Source organism: Pristis pectinata, chromosome 43 (genome assembly GCF_009764475.1).
Source record: "Pristis pectinata isolate sPriPec2 chromosome 43, sPriPec2.1.pri, whole genome shotgun sequence".
NCBI classification, from domain to species: domain Eukaryota; kingdom Metazoa; phylum Chordata; class Chondrichthyes; order Rhinopristiformes; family Pristidae; genus Pristis; species Pristis pectinata.
In genome coordinates this window covers 1,519,013-1,536,927 of record NC_067446.1, presented here as the reverse complement: position 1 = coordinate 1,536,927, position 17,915 = coordinate 1,519,013, and the positions used below count along the sequence as shown (strand labels likewise).

Sequence of the window (17,915 nt, the reverse complement as noted above, 5' to 3'; positions counted from 1 at the left end):
CCAGCTCTTGCTCCACCCCTTCCCCTCCACCCCCCCCCCACCCTTCCCCTCCACCTCTTTCTACCAGCTATCTCCCCTCTGCTCCAGTCCAGATGAAGGGTCTCGACCCAAAACGTCAACTGTCCCATTTCCCTCCATAGATGCTGCCCGACCCACTGAGTTCCTCCAGCGGGTCACTTGTTGCTTCTCCTGCCTGCCTCAGCACCCCTCCCGTGTTCGTGACCATCTTGGTCCCTCCCCAAGTTGCACGCCCGCCACCCATTCCCACTCTGAATGAAAAACACGACGATGCTGGAGGAACTCAGCAGGCCAGGCAGCATCCGTGGAGAAAAGCAGGCGGTCAACGTTTCGGGTCAGGACCCTTCTTTCAGGACTGAAGATAGGGAAAGGGGAAGCCCGATATATAGAAGGGAAAAGCAGAGCGGTGAGAGGTGGACAGAAGAGGGGAGGCGGGGTGGGCACAGGGTGGTGACAGGTAGATGCAGGTAAGAGGGAGGAGGGGAGAGCAGGTCCACCGGGAGATGGGTCTAAGGTAAGGAGAGGGGATAAAAGGGGGTAGAAGAAAGATCGGCTAGGAAAGGGAAGAAAGGAAGAAGCATGGTGGGGGTGAGGGGGGGGTTACCTAAAGTGGGAGAATTCAATGTTCATGCCGTTAGGCTGCAAGGTTCCAAGACGGAAAACGAGGTGCTGTTCCTCCAGTTTGCGCTTGGAATTCTCCCGGCAGTGCAGGAGGCCGAGGACTGACATGTCAGTGATGGGGTGGGAGGGGGAGCTGAAGTGGCCGGCAACGGGGAGACGCAGGTCGCGGTTACGGACGGAGCGCAGGAATTCTGCGAAATGGTCACCCGGTCTGCATTTGATCTCACCGATGTGGCGGAGGCCACACTCGGAGCACCGAATGCAGTGGATGATGTGAAGGGAGGTGCAGGTGAATCTCTGTCTCACCTGAAAGGACTGTTTGGGTCCCTGCCCATCCAATGTTCACCCCCTCCCGTCCACCTTGGGCTTTTAAGGTCCTGCCTCCTCCCCATTGAAACCCCACCCAACGCCTTCCTTGGTCATTTTGTTTGCAGTTTGCGACTGGACAGGAGAGCTGAGACACCGGTAGAGGACGATGGAGGCGAGGTGCCACCTTGCCGCCTTCTCCTGAAGGAGGAGGAGGAACACCCCGGTGAAAAGATTGAAGCACTCATTCGGGGAAGGGGAGGCAGACAGCAGTGTGCCAAGCCCAGGGGAGAAGCCACCCTCCCTGTCGGAGAACTGCCTGGGCTGTCCCGATGTTGCCTCTTCCCCCACTGGTCCTGGTGGAGTAGATGTCCAGCCCCAACCTCTCCCAGTCAGGATCCAAAGAGACCATCAGCGATCCGGGCTCCCAGACACCCAGCCACCAGCCATTGCCCCCCGAGTCCGAAACCCCCGTCGACTCCGGGCAGCCGGAGCCGGACGCGGGAGGGTCCACCCTGGGGAAGTTACAGTCGCCGCCCGACCCAGACCAGGCGTCAGGTGAGGAGGACAACCCGGCGGAAGGGGAGGAGAGGACTGCCAAGACCAAGCCTGAGTACGGCCGTCACTTCTCCCTCTACAGCACCCTGTCAAAGATGAGGGGAGCCAAGAAGGTAAGGGAGCAAAGGGGAGTCTCTCCCAGCCTTGGAGGTCAGATTGAGGGGGGTGAGCTGGGCTTGGGGTCAATTGGGAATTGGAGATACTTGGTGTTGGTATTGGTTTATTATTGTCACTTGTACCGAGGTACAGTGAAAAACTTGTCTTTCAAACCGATCGTAGTCAATTCATTACACAGTGCAGTTACATTGAGTTAGTACAGAGTGCATTGAGGTAGTACAGGTAAAAACAATAACAGTACAGAGTAAAGTGTCACAGCTACGGAGAAAGTGCAGTGCAATAAGGTGCAAGGTCACAAGGTAGATTGTGAGGTCAAGAGTCCATCTCATCGTATAAGGGATAAGTAGTCTTATCACAGTGGGGTAGAAGCTGTCCTTAAGTCTGGTGGTACGTGCCCTCAGGCTCCTGTATCTTCTACCCGATGGGAGAGGAGAGAAGAGAGAATGACCCGGGTGGGCGGGGTCTTTGATTATGCCGGCTGCTTCACCAAGGCAGCGAGAGGTAAAGACAGAGTCCAAGGTGTCCGTGACGCGCTGGGCTATGTCCACAACTCTGCAGTTTCTTGCAGTCCTGGGCAGAGCAGTTGCCGTACCAAGCCGGGATACATCCAGATAGGATGCTTTCTGTGGTGCATCGATAGAAGTTGGTGAGAGTCAAAGGGGACAAATAGAATTTCTTCAGCCTCCTGGGGAAGTAGAGGCACTGGTGAGCTTTCTTGGCCGTGGCATCTACGTGATTTGACCAGGACAGGCTGTTGGTGATGTTCACTCCCAGGAACTTGAAGCTGTCAACCCTCTCGACCTCAGCACCACTGATGTAGACAGGAGCATGTACACCGCCCCCCTTTCCTGAAGTCAATGACCAGCTCTTTTGTTTTGCTGGCGTTAAGGGAAAGGTTGTTGTCATGACACCATTCCACTAAGCTCTCTCTCTCTCCTTCCTGTACTCCGATGTGTCGCTGTTTGAGATACTTCGCTTGCACCCTCAACTGCTCCCTGCCCAGTGGGGAGAGGGGCGTAAGGACCCCCTCTGCTTCTTGCCCACCGCACTCCCACTCCTCCCCGTCACCAGTGCCCTCTGCACCCAAGGGTGAACCCCCTGCCCAAAGGGGACTTGCCTGGTCGACCACTGTCCCAGAGCAGGGGTGAGGTGGGAAGGAGGAGAGAGAGGCCACCACACCCACCACAGGGCACGTTGAGTGCTGGCACTGGGGGGGAGGGGGCAGAGGCAAGAGCCCGTGCACAGCAGGATCCCACAAGGAGCAGAAGACGGTCGAGGTCGGCAGCTTCTGAGGGTGATGGAGGGGTAAATACTGGGTCGTTGGGGTAGGGGTAACCCAGTAACCCAGCCCTGAGCCCCACCCAACTCCCCATCTGCACCCTCACCAAGCAACCCTCCCCAACCCCACCCCAGACCCATTGCTGGCTGCGAGACAACTTGGCCCCTCCCTTACACAGTCTGCCGCCCCCACCCAGTCGAGCTCTCGCCCTCTCCACATCCGCCCCTACGTGCCCTTCCCTGCCCCCTGCACCCACTCCCTGCCCCCACACACCCTCCTCTATGCCCCTGTGCAGTGTCCCGCTGAGGTTCCGGCAACCACAGCTCAGAGCGACCCAGGGCTCGGTCTCTGCTTAACCACAGGATGCGGGGGGGCTGGGTCCCACAGCGCTGAGGAAGTGACGCAGCCCCAGGTCTTGCCGAGCTGCAGCCCAAGTCTCCGACGATGCAGCTCTGCGGCAACGCTGCCCCCGTCCGCTTCCCCTGACCCGCCACTCGCCTGAGCCCCTGGAACCAGCCAGTGCCGCGGTGCACGGCTTCACCCTGAGAACGCACGACTGGAGAATCCGGGTGAGTTTCGAAATCCAGACTCCAGTTGTACCGGGCGGCAGTGAGGTCTCTCCTGGAGGACTGTGCACGGTTTCTCCCCCACTACCACCCCCCCCCCCCAAATTGAAGAAAGGATGGGCTGATATTGGAGGCAGTCTCCGAATGATTCACACGGCTCATTCCTGGGGTTTTCCGAATCCGGAATCTGGAGCAACACACAACAAGCTGGACAAGACTCAGCAGGTCGGGCATCATCCATGGAGGGAAACGGACGGCCGACTCGAAATGGCGACTGTCCATCTCCCTCCGCAGATGCTGGCCCTCCAGGTTGTCCGTTGTCCCAGTGTTGGGAGCCACTGGGTCTGTGTTCCTTGGTGTTTGGAATTAGATCTGTTCAGTGCTTGCATGAAACTCACAGTGAACAGAGTGTGCTAGGTAATAAGAATTACAACACGGGCAAAGAGATGGTGGTGTGAAGGTTGTAGTGCAGAAAGAAATGCTAAAGTGGCAATAACGGAGTATTAGCATTGGTTTATTATTGTCACTTGTACCGAGGTCCAGTGAAAAACTTGTCTTGCACTGATGGTACAGGTCAATTCATTACACAGTGCAGTTACATTGGGTTAGTACAGAGTGCATTGAGGTAGTACAGGTAAAAACAATAACAGTACAGAGTAAAGTGTCACAGCTACAGAGAAAGTGCAGCGCAATAAGGCAGATCATGAGCTCAGAGTCCATCTCATTGTATAAGGGAACCGTTCAACGGTCTTATCACAGTGGGATAGAAGCTGTCCTTAAGTGTGTGCTGGGACAGTGCAGAGGGAGCTTCACCATGTGTCTGACCCCTGGGAGTGTGTGATGGGACAGTGTATTGGTATTGGTTTATTATTGTCACTTGTACCGAGGTACAGTGAAAAACTTGTCTTGCATACCGTTCGTACAGGTCAATTCATTACACAGTGCGTTGATGCAGTACAGAGTGCATTGAGGTAGTACAGGGTAAAAACAACAACAGAATACAGAGTAAAGTGTCACAGCTACAGAGGAAGTGCATTGCAGGTAGACAATAAGGTGCAAGGTCAAACAAGGTAGATCGTGAGGTCAAGAGTCCACCTCATTGTATAAGGGAACCATTCAATAGTCTTATCACTGTGGGATCGAAGTTGTCCTTAAGCCTGGTGGTCCGTGCCCTCAGGCTCCTGTATCTTCTACCTGATTGGAGAGGAGAGAAGAGAGGATGATCCGGGTGGGTGGGGTCTTTGTCTGTACCTCTCGCTGCCTTGGTGAAGCAGCCAGCAGAATGAGAGTCCACAGAGGGGGGTGGCTGGTTTCCGTGACGCGCTGGGCTGTGTCCACAACTCTCTGCAGTTTTTTGTGATCCTGGGCAGAGCAGTTGCCATGCCAAGCTGTGATCCATCAATAAAAATTGGTGAGGGTCAAAGGGGACATGCCAAATTTCTTTAGCCTCCTGAGGACGTAGAGGCGCTGGTGAGCTTTCTTGGCCGTGGCATCTACATGGTTGGACCAGGGCAAGCTATTGGTGATGTTCACTCCCAGGAACTTGAAGCTCTCAACCCTCTCGACCTCAGCACCATTGATGTAGACAGGTGCATGTACACCGCCCCCTTTCCTGAAGTCAATGACCAGCTCTTTTGTTTTGCTGATATTGAGGGAAAGGTTGTTGTCATGACACCGTTCCACTAAGCTCTCTATCTCCTTCCTGTACTCGGGACTCATTGTTATGGATGTTGTCTATATGGACTTCAGTAAGGCCTTTGACAAGGTCCTGCACGGCAGACTGATCTGTAAAGTTAGGTCCATGGGATTCGGGGAGCTAGCGAGGTGGATTCAGAATTGGCTTGATGACAGGAAGCAGAGGGTGATGGTTGAAGGTCAATTCTCCGAGAGGCCTGTGACTAGTTGGGTGCCCCAGGGGTCAGTGTTGAGACCTCTGTTATCATTATTTGTGTAAATGATTTGGATATGAATGTAAGAAAGCTCACCAACGCCTCTACTTCCTCAGAGGCTGAAGAAATTTGGTTTGTCCCCTTTGACTCTCACCAACTACTATCGATGCACCATAGAAAGCATCCTATCTGGATGTATCACGGCTTGGTACGGCAACTGCTCTGCCCAGGATGCAAGAAACTGCAGAGAGTTGTAGACACAGCCCAGCGCATCACGGACACCAGCCTCCCCTCCTTGGACTCTGTCTTTACCTCTCGCTGCCTTGGTGAAGCAGCCAGCATAATCAAAGACCCCACCCACCCGGGACATTCTCTCTTCTCTCTTCTTCCATCGGGTAGAAGATACAGGAGCCTGAGGGCACGTACCACCAGGCTCAAGGACAGCTTCTACCCCACTGTGATAAGACTACTTATCCCTTATACAATGAGATGGACTGTGACCTCACGATCTACCTTGTTGTGACCTTGCACCTCATTGCACTTCACTTTCTCTGTAGCTGTGACACTTTACTCTGTACTGTTATTGTTTTTACCTGTACTACATCAATGCACTCTGTACTAACTCAATGTAACTGCACTGTGTAATGAATTGACCTGTACGATCGGTTTGCAAGACAAGTTTTTCACTGGACGTTGGTACAAGTGACAATAATAAACCAATACCAATACCTGGCACGATTTAGCATATTTGCTGATGACACTAAATTAGGGGGTCTTGTTGATAGTGAAGCAGGTTACAATGAATGGTAAAGAGATTTTGATCAGTTGGAGAGATGGGCTGAGGAATGGCAAATGGATGTCAACTTAGCTAAGTGTGAGGTGATGCACTTTGGACAGTCAAACCAGGGTAAGACCTATACAGTGAATGGCAGAGCACTGACGAGTGTTGTGGAACAGAGGGAGCTGGCAGTAGAAGTGCACAGTTCGCTGAAAGTGGCCGCGCAAGTAGACAGGGTGCTGAAGAAGGCGTTTGGCACGCTGGCCTTCTCCAGTCAGGGCATCGAGTATGGGAGTTGGGACATTATGTTGCAGTTGTACAAGTGGTGGGTGAGGCCGCATTTGGAGTACCGTGCACGGTGTTGGCCACCCCGTTGTAGGAAAGACATTGTCAAACTGCAGAAGAGATTTACGAGGATGCTGCCCGAACTGGAGGGCCTGACTTATAGGGAGAGGTTGGCCACGCTGGAGTGTAGGAGAATGAGGGGTGACCTCATAGAAGGTTATAAAACCATGAGGGGTACGGATAAGGTAGACGGTCATAATCTTTTCCCCAGGGTTGGGGAATCCAAAACCAGAGGGCACAGATACAAGATACTAGGGGAGAGATTTAAAAGAGGCCCGAGAGGTAAATTCTTGAGGGCGGTGAGTACCTGGAACGGGCTGCTGGCGGGGGGTGGGGGGGTGGCCGTGGTGAGTACAATTGCAACATGTGAGAGGCATTTGGATAGGTGCATGGAGGGGAGGGGCTAGGAGAGGATGGGCCGAATGCAGGCAACTGGGACAAGCAGGGAGGATGGTGTGGTCGGCGCGGACCAGTCTGGCCGAAGGGCCTGTTCCCGTGCTGTGTGACTCGATGACAGGGTAGATGTTGAGACGTCTCCACTCGTGGGGCAAAGTCACAAACAAGGGGACATAGAACATAGAACAGTACAGCACAATACAGGCCCTTCAGCCCACAATGTTGTGCCGACCTTTAAACCTCGCCTGAGACTATCTAACCCCTTCCTCCCACATATCCCTCTATTTTAAATTCCTCCATATGCTTATCTAGCAATCCCTTGAATTTGACCAATGTACCTGCCTCCACCACCGCCCCAGGCAGTGCATTCCACGCCCCAACCACTCTCTGGGTAAAAAACCTTCCTCTGATATCTCCCTTGAACTTCCCACCCATTACTTTAAAGCCATGCCCTCTTGTATTGCGCATTGGTGCCCTGGGAAAGAGGCGCTGGCTGTCCACTCTATCTATTCCTCTTAATATTTTGTACACCTCTATCATGTCTCCTCTCATTCTCCTTCTCTCCAAAGAGTAAAGCCCTAACCCCTTAGTCTCTCCTCATAATGCATGCTCTCTAAACCAGTTTGGGGGACGTTGTTACAAGATTGGGGGCCAGTCTCTCAGGAGGTGTGCCAGAACTTCTTCCCACGGAGTCTGAAGGGGAGATCCCTGGGGGCATTTCCAGCCCATCGCCAGATCCCCAGTCTCTGACCTGCTCCTTGTAGCCAGGGGTGTGTCTGGGTCCAGTAGGGGGGCATCTGGTCAGTGGTGAGCCCAACCTAGGACATTGGTGGTGTGGGACTGGGTGAAGAGGACGCTGTGGGAGGTCGGGGGCAGATGAGGGTTCGACTGTGCGACTTGAACGTTTGACGTATGACCTCGACACGGGAAGGTTGCAGACACACGAGCTCTGGGGCCAAACCTCTTCCTGTTTATGGATCTTGACAACCGCAGCAGAGATGCTGCTTTCACACAGCAACACAGCCTCTTGCCTTCTACCCCCAGTGTTGCTCTGGACCCTGAGGACCTCTCATCCCATGGTACCCTGATTTAAAAAAAAACTCTACAGCACAGTACACAGGAGAGAGAGGGGGTGGGGGGGAGAGGAAGAGGGGTGGCGGGGAGAGAGAGAGAGGGTTGAGGAAGAGAAGATGGGGGGGAGGGAGAGAGAGGGAGAGAGAAAGGGAGAGAATCCATCTAACCTTTCCCTCCCGCATAGCCCTCCATTTCTCTATCATTCATGTGTCTATCTAAGAGTCTCTTGAATGTCCCTCATGTATCTGCCCCCACAACCTCTGCCGGCAGTGCGTTCCACGCACCCACCAGTCTCTGTGTAATAAAACTTACCCCTGACATCCCCCTTATACCTTCCTCCAATCACCTTAAAATTATGCCCCTTCATGTTAGTCATTGTCGCCCTGGGAAAAAGTCTCTGACTGTCCACTCGATCTGTGCCTCTTATCATCTTTTACACATCTATCAAGTCACCTCTCATCCTCCTGCCCTCCAAAGAGAAAAGCCCTAGCTCGCTCAACCTATCCTCATAAGACATGCTCTCCAATCCAGGCAACATCCTGGTAAATCTCCTCTGCACCCTCTCTAAAGCTTCCACATCCTTCCTATAATGAGGCGACCTGAACTGAACACAATACTCCAAGTGTGGTCTGACCAGAGTTCTATAGAGCTGCAACATCACCTCATGGCTCTTGAACTCAATACCCCGACTAATGAAGGCCAACACACCATATGCCTTCTTAACAACCCTATCGACCTGCGCAGCAACCTTGAGGCATCTATGGACTTGACCCCAAGATCCCTCTGTTCCTCCACACTGCTAAGAGTCCTGCCATTAACCTTGTATTCCGCCTTCAAATTCACACTTATCTGTGTGAAAGACTTTGTTCTGCTAGCCATCCATACAGATCATTTCATCACATCAGTGCATCGAGGTAGTACAAGGGAAAAGCAAATACAGAATGCAGAATAAAGTGTTACAGTTACAGAGAAAGTGCAGTGCAGGCAGACAATAAGGTGCAAGGCCATACGAGGTAGACTGTGAGGTCGAGAGTCCATCCTATCGTACTAGGGGACTGTTCAATGGTCTTATAACAGTGGGATAGAAGCTGTCCTTGAGCCTGGTGGTACGTGCTTTCAGGCTTTTGTATCTTCTGCCCAATGGGAGGGGGGAGAAGAGAGAAAGTCCGGGGTGGGTGGGGTCTTTATGCTGGCTGCTTTAGTCCGTGGCGGGGAGGCTGGTTTCCATGTTGCATCCACAACTCCCTGCAGTTTCTTGCGGTCCCAGGCACAGCAGTTGCCGTACCAAGCTGGGATGCATCCGGATAGGATGCTTTCCACGGGGAAGGGGAATTGGCAATTTTTTCTTCGCTGTGGGCTCAACTTGTGAAAAGTCACAAAAACGCTGGGAAGTGAGTCAGCATCTGTGGAGAGGGAGAGAAACGGTCGGTGTTGGGGGTTTGCGACACTTGGGAGCTGGGAAAGGGAGGGGCAGCGGTATGCAGGGAGTCCCTGGAGGGGGCAGGCTAGTTTTCGCTCTTAGCAGTGTGGAGGAACAGAGGGATCTTGGGGTCCACGTCCATAGATGCCTCAAGGTTGCTGCGCAGGTCGATGGGGTTGTGAAGAAGGCGTATGGAGCGTTGGCCTTCATTAGTCGGGGTATTGAGTTCAAGAGCCGTGAGGTGATGTTGCAGCTCTATAGAGCTCTGGTCAGACCACACTTGGAGTATTGTGTTCAGTTCTGGTTGCCCCGTTATAGGAAGGATGTGGAAGCTTTAGAGAGGGTGCAGAGGAGATTTACCAGGATGCTGCCTGGATTGGAGAGCATGTCTTATGAGGATAGGTTGAGCGAGCTAGGGCTTTTCTCTTTGGAGAGGAGGAGGATGAGAGGTGAGTTGATAGAGGTGTACAAGATGATAAGAGGCAGAGATCGAGTGGACAGTCAGAGACTTTTTCCCAGGGTGACAATGGCTAACACGAGGGGACATAATGTTAAGGTGATTGGAGGAAGGTATAAGGGGGATGTCAGGGGTAAGTTTTTTACACGGAGAGTGGTGGGTGCGTGGAACGCACTGCCGGCAGGGGTGGTGGGGGCAGATACATTCGGGACATTTAAGAGACTCTTAGATAGACACATGAATGATAGAGAAATGGGGGGGCTATGTGGGAGGGAAGGGTTAGATAGATCTCAGAGCAGGGTAAAATGTCAGCTCAACATTGTGGGCCGAAGGGCCTGTACTGTGCTGTTTGCGATGGGCTGGGCGAGGGCGGCCACCAGCAACAGCCATCACGGGGATGGCACCGAGGCAACCTCCTTGCCCTACAACCAGCAGCTCTCTGCCCTCGCGCACAGGGGACAGGAGCAGGAGGCCATTCAGCCCTTCTGGAGCCTGGTTTGCTGAGCCCCGGACTGGGAAGCAGGACAGCCCTGATTCCCATGCGAGGGAGGCACGTTTCTCTCCCCTCCCCCCACCTCTGTGGGAAGGACCTCTCCAACACTTCTCCAGGCCACAGGAAAACTGGGATCAAACAGCCCATTAACCATCGAAATTCCAGGGATCGTCTGTGCAGTGGGGCCTGGTGGTTCAACCCGGGGGGAGTCCCCGCCGGGCTCGAACCCCCGTCAGAGTTGTGTGGTGACGGGCGAGGGACAGAGGGGGAAGGTCTGGGCTGGAGTCGGATCACCCGTGGGGGTCCGGGTCCGCCGGGTCACCAGAGACTGGCCGGTGTTTTACCAGATCCACCCACGCCCCCGGGTTCAGGGATCAAACTCGAGCTGGGACCGGCTGGGTGGGAGTGGGAGAAACGGGCCTTGGAGCAGAACTGTTGTAATTCTCTCCCTTTCTCTCCCCCCCCTCCCCCCTCACACCCCACCCCGCCAGCCGCCGCCCCCCGAGCTGGCCGACCCCGCCGCCCTGCCCTCCCCCAGCCAGGCGGTGGGTGAACAGTCCCCGCTGGAGGAGCCGGGCCTGCTGCTTCGCCTGCAGGCCGAGCGCTCGGTGCTGGGGCGGAAGGTGCCGCAGCTGTCGGAGCAGCTGCGGGTGCGGCTGTCGGAGCGCCAGGCCAATGCGGCGCTCTACCTGCGGCTGGTGGCAGCCGCCGACGCCGCCAGGGCCCCGCGCCTCCAGCGGGCCTTCGAGCACAAGGACCGGCACCTGCGCTCGGCTGTGGGCCGGCTGCAGGCCCGGCTGGAGCAGTGCATCCGCAGGCAGGCCGAGCTGGACCGCCACATCGCTCTACTTCAGGCCCAGGCCCTCGGGCCGACTCCAGAGGACCGGGCCCGGGCCCTCGGGCCTACCCCGGATTACCAGGCCCTCGGGCCTACCCCGGAGGACCGGGACCAGGCCCCGGCCCCAGGCCCGGCCAGTGACGACTCCGGCGGCCCGCTGGCCCACTCCAGCGGCAGCTCCGAGGGCCGGCCCCTCAGCTACCTCACGGTGCTGGAGGAGCTGACCGAGGTGAGGGAGGGGCAGCTGGGCCTGGAGCTCGGCCTCCAGGGCGTGGCCGGCCGCTGCAGGCAGGACTTCGCCGACCTGAAGGAGCTGCTGCGGGAGGAGTGGCGCAGGTAATGTCCCCCGTACGGTGGGGCTGTCCCCCTGCTGGTGGGGCTGAGGGTGTGGGGGAGGGAGGGGGTGAGGGTGTGTGGGAGGGAGGGGGGTGAAGGTGTGTGAGACGGGATGTGGGGGAGGGGTGAGGGTGTGGGGGAGAGAGGGAGGGAGGGGGTGGGAGGGGAGGGGGTGTGGGGGAGGGAGGGGGAGAAGGTGTGCGAGAGGGGGTGTGGGGGAGGGAGGGGGTGAGGGTGTGGGAGGGGAGGGGGTGAGGGTGTGTGGGGGGGAGGGGGGTGAAGGTGTGTGAGACGGGATGTGGGGGAGGGGGTGGGAGGGGAGGGGGGAGAAGGTGTGAGAGGGGATGTGGGGGAGGGGGGGTGAGGGTGCGGGGGAGGGAGGTGGAGGAGGGTGTGCATGAGGGGTAGGGTCTGGGGGAGCATGCGTGGAGAGTGAAACGGCATCGGTCGATGGTCAACACGGACTCAGTGGGCCGAAGGGCCAAGGTGGTCTCCACAAGCTGCCGATATCCTCACTCAGAAGTCTGAAGTTGACGCTCCCCCCCCCCCCCCCCCCCCCCCCCGCTGAACGTGGCCTGTACCTCCTCCGTGCAGCTGAGGTGACTTTACCTTCTGTTTCCAGGTCCAGCCAGCTGCAGGCTCAGTTGAATGACCTGATGGATCTCCACCAGAACGAAGTCATCAATCTCAAGAGCGATCTGGCCAGCCTGGAGGAGAAGATCGCCTACCAATCGTACGAGAGCAGCAGAGATATCTGGGTCAGTCCGAGCTGGGCACAAGGGGAGTATCCCTGCAGTCAGACCCCCGCGATGGGTGTAGCTCAGTGGTGGAGCTGGTAGGGCTGTGACCAGTGACACACCAGTTTATTCCTGTCACATGTTGGTTTGCCATCCAGACACATCATTCCATGCACGTCCATCCAGATGGTAAAATCAAAGAAAAATCCAGGCAGCATCCTGGTGAACCTCTTCTGTGCCTTCTCCAAAGCCTCCTCATCCCTCCTGTAACAGGGTGACCAGAACTGCTCACAATACTCCAGATACAGCCCAAAGTTTTATACAGCTGCAACGTGACTTCCCAACTTTTATACTCAATACCCCAACCCATGCCGTACGCCTTCTTTACCACCTTCAGGGAGCTGTGGACATGGATCCCTCTGCACATCGATGCTCCTTGGGGCCCTGCCACTTACTGCACTTTCCCCTTACAACTGACCTTCCAAAGTGTAGCACTTGTCTGGATTAAATTGGTAAATTGGTTTATTATTGTCACATTTACCGAGGTCCGGTGAAAAACTTTGTTTTGCATGCCATCCACACAGATCATTTCATCGTATCAGTGCATTGAGGTAGAACAAGGGAAAACAATAACAGAATGCAGAATAAAGTGTTACGGTTACAGAGAAAGTGCAGTGCAGGCAGACGATAAGGTGCAAGGCCATAACAAGGTAGATTGTGAGGTCAAGAGTCCATCTTATCATACTTGGGGACTGTTCAGTCGTCTTATAACAGGGGATAGAAGCTGTCCTTGAGCCCGGTGGTACCTGCTTTTGGGCTTTCTCTACACTTTGCATCACGGTCTGGGACGGCAATTTGAATGCGCAGGAACGTAAGAAGCTGCAGAGAGTAGTGGACTCTGCCCAATACATCACGGGCACATCCCTCCCCACCATCGGGAGTATCTACAGGAGGTGCTGCCTCGAGAAGGCAACATCCACCATCAAAGATCCCCACCATCCGGGCCGTGCCATTTTTTCGCAGCTCCCATCGGGCAGGAGGTACAGAAGCCTGAAGTCCCCACACCACCAGGTTCAGGAACACCACTTGGTTCTTGAACCAACCGGCACAACCCTAATCACTACCTCCATATAGCAACACTCAGTCCCCCTGCCACTTCTCTGCCCACATTTCCAACTGATCCATATCCCACTGAACCCTTTGACAACCTCCCTCACTGTCCACAATTCCGCCAATTTTTGTGCTGTCTGCAGACTGACTCATCAGTCAACTACAGTTTCTGCAAACACACACACACACTGTATATCTCAAACAGAGGTCCCCGCACTGATCACCCCAGTCATTCTCTCTTGTCCCATCTCCTGTCGGGCGGAAGATACAGAAATCTGTGAGCATGTGCAGTAAGGTTTACTGTCGTCGTTATAATTTTTAAGTAGACTACAACTAGGTAAGAAAGAACTAGTTGAGATGGAGGGCAAGGCGATGTGCTGCAGCTGCTTGATGTGGGAGCTGGTGGACCCTGCTGGGATGCACGGTGACCACATCTGCAGTAAGTGCTTGAGGCTGGAGGAACTTCGGCTCAGAATCGATGAGCTGGAGTTGCAGCTTCAAACACTGCGAAGCATCAGGGAGGGAGAGAGTTATGTAGATGCTGTGCATCGGGAGCCAGTCACCCCCCTTAGAGCAGGTACTTCTCGGGTCCAGGAGGCAGATGGGTGACTGTCAAGGGAGAGAAAGGGAACAGGCAGTGCAGAGGACCCCGGAGGCTGTTCCCCTCAGTAACAGGTTATTCTGCTTTGGATGCTGTTGAGGGGGATGACCTACAGGGATCAAGCGGCGGTAGCCAGGTCTCTGGCACTGGGACTGGTCCTGCTGCTCAGAAGGGAAGGGAGAAGAGGAGGGCAGTAGTGAAAGGGGACTCAATAGTGAGGGGAACAGGTTCTGTGGACAAGAGCGAGAATCCTGAATGGTATATTGCCTCCCAGGTGCCAGGGTCCGGGATGTCTCTGATCAGGTCCACAGCATTCCTGAGTGGGAGGGAAAGCAGCCAGCAGTGGTGGTACCTGTTGGTACTGATGACATAGGTAGGAAGAGGGATGAGGTCCTGAAAGGTGAGTTTAGGGAGCTAGGCAGAAGGACCTCATGAGTAGTAATCTCGGGATTACTGCCTGTGCCATGCGACAGTGAGTATAGGAATAGAATGAGGTGCAGGATAAATGCGTGGTTGAGGGATTGGAGTGGGAGCAGGGATTCAGATTTCTGGATCATTGGGACCTCTTTTGGAACAGGTGTGACCTGTACAAAGAGGACAGGTTACACTTGAATCCCAGGGGGACCAATATCCTGGCGGGAAGGTTTGCTAAGGCTACTGGGGAGAGTTTAAACTAGGATTGTTAGGGGGTGGGAACCGAACTGAAGAGACTGGGGAAGAGGCGTTTGGCTCTCAAATAGAGAAAGCTTGTAGACAGTGCGAGAGGGAGGAAAGGCAGGTGATAGAGAAGGGACGCGCTCGGACTGACAGTTTGAGATGTGTCTATTTTAATGAAAGGAGTATTATGAACAAAGCAGATGAGCTCAGAGCTTGGATCAGTACTTGGAGCTACGATGTGGTGGCCATTACAGAGACTTGGATGGCTCAGGGACAGGAGTGGTTACTTCAAGTGCCGGGTTTTAGATGTTTCAGAAAAGATAGGGAGGGAGGCAAAAGTGGGGGCGTGGCACTGTTGATCAGAGATAGCGTCACGGCTGCAGAAAAGGTGGACATCATGGAGGGACTGTCTACAGAGTCTCTGTGGGTGGAGGTTCGGAACAGGAAGGGATCGATAACTTTACTGGGTGTTTTTTTATAGGCCGCCCAATAGGAACAGGGATATTGAGGAGCAGATAGGGAAACAGATCCTGGAAAGGTGTGATGATAACAGTTGTTGTGATGGGAGATTTTAATTTTCCAAATAATCGATTGGCATCTCCCTAGAGCAAGGGGTTTAGATGGGGTGGAGTTTGTTAAGTGTGTACAGGAAGGTTTCTTGACACAATATGTAGATAAGCCTACAAGAGGAGAGACTGTACTTGATTTGTTATTGGGAAATGAACCTGGTCAGGTGTCAGATCTCTCAGTGGGAGAGCATTTTGGAGATAGTGATCATAATTCTATCTCCTTTACACTAGCATTGGAGAGAGAGAGGAATAGACAAGTTAGAAAAGCATTTAATTGGCGTAGGTGGAATTATGAGGCTCTCAGGCAGGAAATTGGAAGCTTAAATTGGGAACAGAGGTTCTCAGGGAAAAGTACAGATGAAATGTGGCAAATGTTCAGGGGATATTTGTGTGGAGTTCTGCATGCAAGGCCTTTGACAAGGTCCCGCATGGTAGACTGGTTTAGGGTAGATCCCATGGGAGCCTGGGTGAGCCAGCCAACTGGACACACAATTGGCCTGGTGGTAGGAGTCAGAGGGTGGTTGTGGAGGGTTGTTTCTCAGACTGGAGGCTGGTGACCAGTGGCGTGCCCCAGGGGTCGGGGCTGGCTCTACTGTTGTCTGTCCTCTGTATTAACGGTTTGGATGAGAACGTAGGTGGCACGGTTAGTTTGTGGATGACACCAGAACTGTTGGTGCGGTGGACGGTGACGAGGGTTATCTGAAATTACAGGACGGTCCAGATCAACTGGGCAAGTGGGCCAAAGAACGGCAGGTGGAACTGAATGAAAACCAAGTGTTCCATTTTGGCAAGTTAAACCAGGGCAGGACTTTGTACAGTAAATGGCAGGGCTCTGGAGAGTGTTGCAGATCCAAGGATACAAGTGCTCAGTTCCCTGAAAGTGCAAGATGGGTAGACGGGACGGTGAAGAAGGAAGGTGTTTAGCACGTTTGGCCTACATCGGTCAGTTGGGACGTCATGTTACAAATGTTGGCAACACCACACTTGGAGCACTGTGTGCAGTTCTGGTCACCCAGCTTACAGGAAGGATGGCGTTAAAGGGTGCAGAAAAGATTCATCAGGATGCTACCAGGACTGGAGGGCTTGAGTTGCAAGAGACCGGGACTGTCTTCCTGCGAGTGCAGGAGTGACCTTAAAGAGGTCTACGCGAGCACCAGGCGCTGAGATAAGGCTAACGGTCAGTTTTCTCCCAGGGTAGGGGAATGTAAAACTAGTGAGCAACTTGTTCACGCAGAAGGTGGTGGCTATGTGGAACGAGGTGGTTGAGGTAGGTACAATATTTGGATGGAATGAGCTGCCAGAGGGGGTGGCTACAATATTTGGACAGGTCCGTGGATGGGAAAGGTGTCGAGGGCTATGGGCCAAGCTCAGGTGGAACTGCATGGACGAGTTGGGCTGGAGAAGTAATGCAGAGAGGGATGGGATGGGGGTCTGAGGTTGAAGCGTCAGCGTCAATGGCTCTCTGTCTTCCCCAGGAGGTGCTGGAGAGCTTCCAGAGCAAGTTGCAGCGGCTGGAGCAGCTCCAACAGGTGTCCCAGGGCGAGGGGCTGGACAGCCGCAGCACCCGTGAGCTTCTGGGCAAGTCCATGAACCTGCTGCTGATGGTCTTTGCCGTGGTCCTGATGCTGATGTCCACCCTGTCCGCCCTGGTGCTCCCCTTCATACGCACCCGAGCGCGGACCGTCACCACCTGCACCCTGGCCCTGCTGCTGCTCTGGGTCTGGCACAACTGGGACTCCTTCAGCCTTCCGCCTGCCAGCACACTCCTCCATCGTTGGCCTTGAGGGACACCCCCAAGTGTGGGGGGGAAGAATGTCACGAGCTCTCACCCGGACACGGGCGAGATGGCAGCTGATCCAAGCAGGGAGGGTAGTGGTGGAGTGGGAAGCTGGGGGAAGAGATGCTCTCGCCCAGGTGAGAACCAGGGTCCCTCGCCTTGTCTTGCTCGAGTGGGCAGGAGTGGGAGGCTCACAGCTGCTTGGGGGGGGGGGGTGTCAGCCCCTTCCCCACTTGGTGAGGCTCCTTCCCTGCACTCTCTCTCACCACCCAGCTGCCCGGGAGACGGGGGGCATTCTGCGGGACCACTGACAGAACTCTGTCAAACTGACGTTGGGCGGCTCCGAACAAGGAGCGATCTGACAAAAGCTGCAGCAACCACAGAATTATTTTTGTTAATAAAAGGTTTTCTTGACTTCTTCCGGCACAGGGCGGAGCGCACTCAATGTGGTTCAGAGCAGTGGGGGGGGGGCACACACTTTGGGAGAGCTTGTAGATGTTCCAGTCTTCTTTACCTCCCCACCGCCCTCCGCAATCACTCAGTCAGTCTGGGAGGGGGACTGGGTCACAACGTATCCAATGATACTGCATCTGCTGGAAAACCTGAGGTGGGATCAGGAGACGTCGGAAATACTCAGCAGGTCAAGCAGCAGCTGCAGGGGGAGAAACAGGACCCTCCATCACAATGAGCTAAACCAAGGTGGTCTGGGGTTCACCAGCCACGATGGTACTGCAGGGCAGGCTCCTCCCAGGAGCATTCGAATGGGATTGGGGTGGAGGGCTGTGGCACTCGACACAGGATTACACTGCGGGGTGGGGGAATGGATGCGACAAGAGGCCAGGATTGCCACATGGATAAATCGGTGGGACACCCCATCTTCAGCACAGGTGAAGGCCCCCCCCCCCCCCTCCCCTCCTCCTCCTCCTCTCCCCCCCTCCTCCTCTCCCCCCCCCTCCTCCTCCTCTCCCCCCCC

General features: G+C 54.8%; 1 protein-coding gene across 1 annotated transcript; it reads left to right on the top strand.

Annotated features, from left to right (window-relative positions):
* Window positions 1-1,313: 1,313 nt before the first annotated feature.
* On the top strand, window positions 1,314-17,834 carry LOC127566551 (transmembrane and coiled-coil domains protein 1-like). Its single transcript, XM_052008965.1, has 6 exons — window positions 1,314-1,616; window positions 2,692-2,764; window positions 3,329-3,468; window positions 10,809-11,491; window positions 12,114-12,249; window positions 16,641-17,834. The coding sequence occupies exons 1-6, from the start codon at window positions 1,314-1,316 to the stop codon at window positions 16,947-16,949; spliced, it is 1,644 nt and encodes a 547-aa protein (XP_051864925.1). The 3' UTR covers window positions 16,950-17,834.
* The last annotated feature ends 81 nt before the right edge of the window (window positions 17,835-17,915 follow it).